General features: G+C 37.9%; 2 protein-coding genes across 2 annotated transcripts in view; one reads left to right on the top strand and one right to left on the bottom strand.

The window, feature by feature from the left end:
• LOC101861131 (nudC domain-containing protein 1) overlaps window positions 1-7759 on the bottom strand; it is a 22779-nt gene extending 15020 nt beyond the window's left edge. The window contains exon 1 of the mRNA XM_005100748.3: window positions 7629-7759. Coding sequence (XP_005100805.2) covers window positions 7629-7759 — 131 coding nt within the window. The remainder of the gene's footprint in view (window positions 1-7628) is intronic.
• The window catches only part of LOC101858635 (transmembrane protein 64), a 73785-nt gene that overhangs the window by 1019 nt on the left and 62799 nt on the right, over window positions 1-9967 (top strand). The window contains exon 2 of the mRNA XM_005100738.3: window positions 6619-6751. The gene's annotated coding sequence lies outside the window, so the exon portion shown is untranslated. The remainder of the gene's footprint in view (window positions 1-6618; window positions 6752-9967) is intronic.

The raw sequence follows: 9967 nt of genomic DNA, 5'->3' as shown, positions 1-9967 counted from the left end.
CTTGCCGCGAATCAAACGTATATTATATACTATATAGATCTAGATGTAGGTCAGGCTCTATCAAATAAGGGGGGTGGGAACTACCGAAAAAGCGCCGAAAAGTGGCCGTACTTATATAACACAGGTGGCTGTCTTGGGCAGGACTAATCAAAATGAAGAAAGCAAATCATTCTCTTCCAACATCAAAACGGGGGCTGATCTCAGTTTTAGGACTGCCGTAAGGAAAATTCTAAAGGGTTTTTGTTTTCTTTGGAAAAAGGGGGTGGGTGTTGCAAGAAGGTTTTTTTTGTTGTTGTTTTGTTCGTTTGTTGAACTTTGTGTTAGCTTTCTTTTTTTCTGATTTTATGCAAGGGTAATATTAACTAAATGTAAGTAAGACGATGAAGACCGAATGCCATGGTAAAATAAACAAACGGGTCGCCACGATTCAGAGAACGAGTGAAGCGTCTGTCGCAAGTTCACGTCAACTTCCACTGTAACTTTGCTACAGATTAGGTAAACGAAACAGTGACCAGGATCACATCACGCACAATTTGTGCATGAGTTGTAGGCAGGGCTTATAGGTTATGATGGATCACGCTTCCCTCACCAGCAGTTGAAAATTTATTGTTAGGCCTACTCATTGGTCAACTTGGGTAAAAATTCATTGGAGGCATTAACAATAACGAGAGGTGAATGAATTACGATGGCCCATCCACAGCGTGGGGGGCCGATTCAAAGTTTATGACAAAGCATTGGGCAATGTATGACCACGCCTGGCTGCCTGAGGCAGGTAAATTTGACTGTGGGTTGATTAAATAAGGTGGCCGTGGCCGTGTTGGACAGGTGACCGTTTCACACAATTAAATTATATAGAAAAAACACAAAGGAGGAAATGGAAAGTGGGCGTTTGTGTAGGAGGCCATATTATACAGGTGGCCGTTATGGCAGGTTCGACTGTATTGGCAGTGACAGTAGTTTAGTAGTAAATTGATATTGTTCAGAGTGAGTGTTCGACTTGGGTAGGGTAAGGCTCGTTTAGTAAGATTTACAGTGAGCAAGGCTAAACATTAACAGAATGATAACCCCCTCTACTCCCTGTATCAGTTAGCCTCTATCTCATCTGTATTTACTTGTCCCTATTCTGTTTGGTTTTATGTTCAGGTCTTGGGCTGATGTTGTGACAGGCACAAAGACATACAGTATAGGATATAACAATAGAACTGTCACGATTGGCTTAATGCTTGAGCAGACACCCATTGATGACTAAGATTTTTCTTTAGTTTTCAGTACTGACAGGGATGGGTAGTCGAGTTTGTGCTACATGATGTGTTGGTACAGTAATCGAATATATGTGTATATTATAATAATGAATAATGTAATGTAATCAAAGTATAGTAAACATACCTTAGACTTTGGGTTGGCTCGTGGTGTCTGCGCTTTGCTTTTGCTTGATTTGCTCATGGTTTTTTGGATCTTATTTTGTTGTGTTCCATCAAGTTAGGTCAAGACAAGTTCCTGTTGTTTCTGTGTCACAGTCTTAAATACAAGTCCAGGTGTTAAGACAACATTTATTAGTAAAGAGGAGGATGAATTACCGTGGAGTCGGCTTAAACGGAAATCTGCTGGACTGCAGGATTTCCTTTTGTTTAGTCATGTTCATGGTTTAGAGAGGGTTACTCAGAATGCAATGATTCTTGACAGCTTGGGAATGCCATGCTTGCGCTAAATTACACTTTTTAGCAGGTTTTTTCTCTCTCATCTGAGCATTTGCCAAAAGGTGGGATACCTGGGTGTGACAAATGAGGTCCAAAATCAACTTTATGTAATAATTCTTTAATCACCCATATTATATCGCCTAATGATTGCTCTTTCAGGCTCAGTAACTGCCAAAGCTGTATATGCAATGGTTTTGGTGTAATTCTGACTTGAATGACGGAAATAGCAAAAAGTTCGTTCATAACAATGATGACACAAATTTATGAATACTCAAAGTTCCTTTCTTCAGCTAGGCTGATGTTATATTTTGAGACATAGCAAATAACTTCCAAAAATACATAGAATTGACAATTTATAAAAATCTTTATTAATTTTTGATAAAATTACTTTTTTGTGTCATAATAGTTATGAACGAACAATAAGTGACCAAAATACTATCAATTATATCAAGTTTCATCGACTAGAATTGTCTAAAATAACACTCTGGTCTAATTATAGTCAAGTGATAAATGAAAGACCATTGTACAGCTATTTCTAAACGCAAACTGGTCTTAGGGCATATTATGCATAAATTTAAAGTTCGTTCATAACCATTATGACACACTGTTTCGTTCATAACTATTATGACAAATTTTACTTTGGGCCCAAAAAATTAACTTATTGTTCTGTCATTCACATAAAATTGTTTTAATTTATGAGACTCTCCTCAAAATAAGGTTATATGTTGGAAGAAATCAAAGTTTAATCATTGAAAAACCCTTAGAATACCTTTAATTGTTCGTTCATAACTATTATGACAAACTTCAGTTTTGACCTAAAAATTAATATTTTGACCTGTCATTTACTTTAAAATTTTATATTTAATGAAAGTTTCCTCATAATATGTATCTGTATACATGTTTTTAATGTTTATCAACTCTGGAAAGCCCTCAGAGTACAATATGTAGTTCGTTCATAACCATTACTACAAAAGTAAAATACTAATTAAAATCCAGAACCATACACTTATGATAAAAATCAAAATATCAGAACGTAAGCAAGGTCTAATACATCCTCAAGTTGGGTTAAAATTAAAAATACATCCCAAAACAACTGTAAATTACATGGAATAAGGTTTCGTTCACAACCATTATGACACACTGTCACGTTCATAACATGATGACAATCCATTATGACAAGCATATTTTTGCCTCTTCTTCGCTTCTCCTTTGAGTCATCAGCACGATACTCTTCCATGTTCATTCCACCATGTAAAAGGATGTTGTGAAACAGTGGGAAGTCCCTCACATGATATTTTGCAGAAATATCATAAAGTGTTCGTTCATAACATCATTATGACAAACCTGGATTATCTCAATCAAAGTCATATTTAAGCAAAACCATGCAAGTGAGCGGAAAATTACCCTTCTGATAGATCAATGTCAAACCAATGTTTAATACCGGTCATTCCCAAGGATGATATGTTTAACGATTTGGGTTTTCTAGACCTTGGAAAGTCTGATGATGTAATTATGACACGAGTTATGAACGAACTTATAAATTTTACTCAGCAATAACATCATTAATATAAAAAAATAAAACCCTTTTAATGGACACACGCTGTTATGATGGTGTATACAAACTATTTTCAATGTTTGAATGCACTTCTGTTTGATAGTTTAAGATTAACAATATTCTGTATTTAACATACAATTACGTGTGCACTCAGGATGAGTAAAAAATGCCCTATTTTTAGTACTATTATCTTTCTATATAGAGATATAAGATGCACACATCAATCTACTTGCTCATGCAGCTTGACCAACTTATTTCCTTGCATAAAGCTTTCAGAAGAAAACTTATTTTACCATGAGTTGTGGTTGATTTAAAAAGTCCTTAAGCAAACACCCCCACCTTTTGGTAAAAGCTCATCTACCTCTTTTAGTGATTGCAGTTTCAGTTGTAGGCTGGAAATATTGTACTTTCTCTTCAGCATTGTTAGCTTGCTTTGCCAAATAGTTACACAGAACAGAAAAAAGAGTAGATCAGCACACTGTACTGTGCTAGTCTTGAAAATTGAGTACAAACCCAATGCCATTGACGTAATGAAACATACCAAAGGCATCCATGTGCTTATGTGTAAAGCCTGTGTGAACTAAGTTCACAGAGATGATAGGCCATGACCAACTGAAGGTTGTGCTACAGACCAGATATACGTTCACTACCCTTGATTCACAAGGCGTCTTCATAGTGTGTAAACCCAATGATGTATACTGGCGATGCTTCTCTCTAGCCCGCAATTGACACATGATGTGTATTCTCATCTCTCCTTCCCTTGTTTGCTGTCTTGAAGCACGTTATAAGACTTTATGATTTAATGTGTGGGTTGCTAGTAAACATTTAGTCGGCGTAACCTTCAAAATTTTTTTCAGTTAAAAAGTGGGAGCATTTTGCCGTATCGATGGTTTTTTTACAAAAACAAAGTGGAGAAAGATTGGGGGTTTATTTTCTATCGGTTAACAGCTGTTTTTGGATTAAACGTGTTTGGTTTAAGCAGACTCAATTCTTTATATGCAAGTGCAGCATCTGTAGGTGAGCTCTTTAGCCAAGAGGTGCTGTAATTGTTTGCCTCTGGTGACAAGTAGATACCCAACCTTTTGATTTTTTTGTTTCAGGCGTTGTCAGTAAATTATTTTGGGAATTTCCCTGATTGTTCACAATGAAGTAGTTAGAACTGAGCATCGAAATCTTGTGTCTTCTCAATATAATTATAACATAATATTATTAAAGACAAAGTGGCAATTGAAATTGGAAAAGTAAAGGCGAGTCGAGATACACTGCTGATCTGGGTTGAACTTCAAAGTCATCCTGACCTAAAAAAGAAAAAACTAGGCAATATATAAACCTTGTTGTATCCGAGTGGCTGGTGGCACTGACCAGTGTATGCTGATCCTGTTTTGCTGAGTGTCCGTGTCACCAGCTTCTGAGAATGCGATTGTTTACTTCCAAATAAACACAGAAAATTATTCAGTGCATTCATATACTTTAAGTAAGAGTTTTACAGCACTTGTAACACAAATAGGTCATGTAAGTACTGGAGATCAGAGGTTCACTAGAGGGTAACATACAAAGAAAAGAAAAAGAGAAATGAAGAGATGAATATGATAGATGTTTGATAGGAAAGACGGAGAAAATCACACTGGTCAGAGCACCCACTAACCACCCACTCTGTACCATACATGTATGACTAGTATTCTATAAATTATCAAATTTTGTTTGTTGATAGTCTGAGTGAGAAGATGAGTGTTTTCGATTATGCATTTTTCAGTTTGTGGGTTTGTGTTCACGATTTTGAAACTCAGCTGATTGCACAAAAATGGCTATAACTTTGTGAATAATAATTTACAATAAAGTGATATATATGCCCTTTTAAAATTGCATGTGGATTGAATAAATTACACTCACAATTTCTCAGTAATATATACTGTATCCGTGATTCTTAAATTTGACATATTTTTAAAAAATGGTGTTTGTTTTCCCTGAATTACAATTTTATTGAAATTTTGACCCAGCCATTTTCATAATCCGTTTTTACATTTATTATTTTCATTTCTAATGAGGTATAAAACACTAGTTGTAGGTTGTTTAGTTTTTTACGAGAATGCTCATTCAAATAGGTAAGTGACTCTCCACTCAATTCTGACAGACCAAAATTAAATTCTGTTGAAGCACTGAAAAAATTCTGGAGACAAAGGATCAAATATGAAAAGAACTTTAGAAATGGACTGCCTTCCTTTATCCTAAAATGAAAGTGGGTTTTGATGTAATATCTGTTGGCTCTGTGGGTTGGAATTTATCTAAGATGTGATGGGGGGATGGGTAGATGGGGTTGGAAGATGAAGCCGCAGCTTGCTTTCAGGGCTAAAGTAAAGTTGAAATTTAAGTGTACGACTTGAGATTTTGAAGTTGCAGTTAGATATTTTGAATTTAAGTTCATACGCACATTCTCCTTTGTTTCCACCTTTGGCCCCACCCATCGGTATAATGGGCACTATCAACCAAAGTCAATGTTGTTGTGCATGTAACAACAATACAAGGAACTTTTTTCTGGGCTAGTCATATGATAAGGGTGGCAGGCATTTCTCAAAATAATGTCATTCTTCTGGCTAATTAGGAAAGTTTCTGTGCTGGAGCACCATTCGAGCGTTTTTACAAGCCGCGGTGAGATTCCGCATCCACACCACCCTGATCATCTGCACCGCTCAGGGATCAAACTGATGGGGTAACTGTGTGCCATGAGGTACGATATGTACGCCTCAGGTAACAACTACCTCCAAGCTGCACAGCTTTTCCCCCTTCCTCACCTGGCTGTATGGTGTAAATGTTAGAGCAAATGGAACCAAAACTGGAAGTTTTGTTTTAAATCAGGGCTTAGTGGGCAACAGATTTTCTGTCTTGGACAGGTCAAAACCCTCCGTTTCCGGTTAGAGCAGGTTTCTGTTTTATAGAAGTAACTAAAGAGGAATTTTTCAAGTAGTGAACGGGGGAGATTCCGTTGTGACAGTTTTCGTCTGGGACAGGTTTCCATTAAGGCAGGTTCGACTGTATTTGAAGCTGTTTGTTCTGGGTACATATTCTGCACATTGCTTTTAATTTTGTTCCTTCTACCCAAACCCCTTGTGTCGACCTTTGATATCTATGAATCAGCTTACACCAGTGTTCACATAACATTTATAAACACATTATTAGTATTGTGAAAGTTTTAAATTGTACTTTTATGATAAACTTCTGTCATCCTCATCATGGATCAGTGGAGACACTGAATCTTTGTACTCATGTTGTGCAGAAATTGTATTTTATGACTTTCTGTGTGCTACTTATGTTGTTGGTATCATGTCCGTAGTTTCAAATTTCTTTACCCGTTTCACTCCCCTGATCCAGTGTCTGGCATGAGGCCAGAGTTTGCTGTATGAGTCAAGTGTCAAGTCCGCTTATGCCCCCTCTCACCTTATGCTACAGCAAATATGTTCATGACTCATTTGAGCTGCTAGAGGAGCTGCATGATTCAGGCAAGGTGAGCCACTGCTTCAGGGGTGATTTTTATACCTTTATTTTTTTGTGCCTTTCCTTTTTATTTCTTTCTGTGTGTTTTTCCGCAATATATTTTGTCATTTTCTTTCTGCTGTGTTGTTTTCTGTCTTTTGTTAAAATCTGCTAATTTCATTTATTTTTTTTCTTTTGTACAGTGTTCAGACGATTCTGGGTTTTTTTTTAGTCATTTCTCTCAGATTGACTTCGTTGCTTTGGTTTTGCATATTTGTCACATTATAAAAACCAACACTTTACTTCTGTTGTACAAGATTTTGAAGGCGAGCACCGCTTAACTTTGTGTTTTACTTGTGAGAAAAGAAAGGCAGTGACAATGCTAACTTTTTACACAGTGCAACTCAATAAAAGAGCAACAACTCCTCTATTGTTTTGTCCTCTCCCCGTCTCTTGGGTTTGTTGTATCTGCAAATTTCACTGTAACTCATAGATTTTTCTTTTACCTTTACAGTTATCTTCTCAAAAACTGAAGTGGGTGGTTGGCAGGTGCTCTGGTGTGGTTTGCTTCTTCCTTCCTATCAAACATCTATGGTCTTTATCACCCCTTTTTTCTTGTTTATGTTTGTTGTTCTCTTGTAACACCTCTAATCTTCTGGCGCTCATATGACCTTATGCAGTTTCGAGCACCGTAAAACTTCTACTTAAAAAAATTTTTAAAATAAAATTGAAATACATATATATAAGATAATTCAAACCTCTTGAAAATGAAAGTTCCTGTTTTTATTTCAGTTATTTTCAATTGCACCCCACAGCACCCCATAAGTTACCTTGTAGTTGGCAGGCACTCTTCTGTAGTGGTGTTTGTCATTGATGTTGTTATTATAGTTTTTCTGTAGTTGTTCTACTCCTCCTTCTCCTCCTTCATCTTTTTCTTCTTTTTCATGTCCACCTCCTTCTCGTTGCCCTCCCCACCTTTATGAAACTGCTTCTGAGCAAAAACAAGACCTGGTGATATTGAGAGTTCTGTGAAGCCCATGCTCAGACCTTGAGTCTAGTCATAAATGCTGCCAACCGATTGTTGCTCTAGTATTGTCTGATTCTTTTAATTCTTATTATGTTGTTCTGTTCCTGGCGAAATGTGAGTCCTTTTTAATTCCGACCTGTCAAAGTGCAGTGAACTCATGTGAAGATAATGTCAAAATACTCCTGTTTAATGTATACAGACAAGTTAATACCGTGCATTCACTATCGACTGTGTCAGCTTGCTTTCCCCTGTGTTGCTTTCGTGAGGGCAATTATTTTACATCATACACAGTATCAAGTTTGTGTCAGCTTTCCATTAGATGACGGTCGAACGTCTGTCTGTCCGCCTGTCCGTCCATTTGTCCGTCTGTTCGGCTGTCTATCTGTTTGTTTGTCTGTCTGTCTGAGTATACTGCCATTCCCCGAATCACCCTCACACTCGCTCACTGCTATCTTTATCTTTCTTAATCTTAGTTTTTCTCACGTTGGTCCTGCCCCCCCCCCCCCCCCCCAAAAAAAATCCTCTCTCTCTCTCTCTCTCTCTCTCTCTCTCTCTCTCTCTCTCTCTCTCTCTTTTTTTTTCTCTCTCTCTCTCTTTCTCTCTCTCTCTCTGTATCTCTCTCTCTCTCTCCGGAGTGAGGGAGGAGGGAAGGGGTTGTGTCCAAAAGAGGCTAAGATGAGTGGTGAGTGAAGAATAGGGGATAACATGTATAGACTGGGTGGGTTTTCTCTTCTGTTGGGGAGGGGGGATGCTACTTTTTAAAAAGATGTCTTAGCAGTAAACTTCATTATACCCGCATGGGTGGTTGACGGGTGCCCTGTTGTGGTTTGCTTCTTCTCTCCTATGAAACATCTATCGTCTTTATCTCCCTTTCTTCTTTTTTTATGTTAACTCTCTTGTAACACCTCTAATCTTCTGACGCTCATATGACCTTAGAGCTATGCAGTTACGAGCGCCGTAAAACCTCTAAAACAAACAAAAACTTCATTATACCCACACTTCCCCGGGCGTTATTGATTCTTCAACTATTGATTTGAGTCGAAAAGATTGTGTTGCGTGAGTGACAAATATTGCTAAGGACCGACATTTACAACTCTCTGTAATGCGTTAGAGTTGAATAATAATACCTTTATCCTTACGTGACTTCAGTGTCTGGGACGAGAAGAAAGAGGGTATAGGGGAGGGGGGTGGCTGGCAAAAACAGCTGTCATCTTTAAAGTTTGCTGCATGTTTAAAACAAGGAAAACTTAAGAAAGGAAGACCAAAGATGACATGGAGGCGAGCGGTACAAGCGGAAATGGAAAAGGCGGGGACATCATGGAAACAACTAGAAATGGATGCACAGGACAGGCTTCGCTGGAGAAATGTTGTTGATGGCCTGTGCTCCACTGGGAGTTAAAACGGGCAAGAGGGAGAGCATGTTTAAATGAGATTGGATTATGTTATGGGCTGGGTCTGTTAATGGGGCACAATGACCCCCAGTCTCTTACGAAAATGGCAAAGACTATAAATGTTCTGTGAGGAAAAATCTCCAAAATGTGTAGGTTTATGTGTGGTGTGGTGAGGAGGGTGGGAGGGCAAGCAAATTTTCTGCTCACCAGTCGGAGATGTGACCGCTCTTATGGTAAACTAGTCGAAAAGCATATCATGTGAGCATCTTCGTCCAGGCGAATGTTAATGTGTGTTGTTATTTTTTTTCTTTCTTTGTGCTCTGTTCTCTTTCTTTTCAACTTCTTTCTTCTTTACTCTAGCCATTCGATGGAATGCTCTGACTTCAAAGGTCGATTAAAAACTCAATATTTAGGACAGCGTTAAACCAATTCCAAAATATGTTCGTTCAACCTTTTTCCTACCATTGCATCCGACTTTCTGAATCGCTGAGTGGGTGGTTGGTGAGTGCTCTGGTGTGGTCTGCTCTTTCTTACCTTCTGTTAAACGTCTATCATCATTATCTCTACTCCTCCTTTTTTGTGTTTGTTACTCTCTTGTAACACATCTAATCTTCGGCATTAATATGACCTTATTGTGTTGCAAGTGCCGTAATACTGTTACTTACTACTACTGAGTTTATTTATAAACTTACGTGACGTCTGGTGTAAATGTTAAGCTCTTCACTGTCGCATGCAGAAGACGTGAGTTCGATTCTCGTGCAGAAAGGTTTGGTTGTTGTTGTTGTTTTGTTTTTGCTTTGGGTTTTTTGGTGTGGTTTTTTTTTTTTTG

The sequence above is a fragment of the Aplysia californica genome, unplaced genomic scaffold, assembly GCF_000002075.1.
Source record: "Aplysia californica isolate F4 #8 unplaced genomic scaffold, AplCal3.0 scaffold00258, whole genome shotgun sequence".
Lineage (NCBI taxonomy): Eukaryota > Metazoa > Mollusca > Gastropoda > Aplysiida > Aplysiidae > Aplysia > Aplysia californica.
Note: the sequence above shows the minus strand (reverse complement) of the source record. Positions and strands in the feature narration are given on the sequence as shown.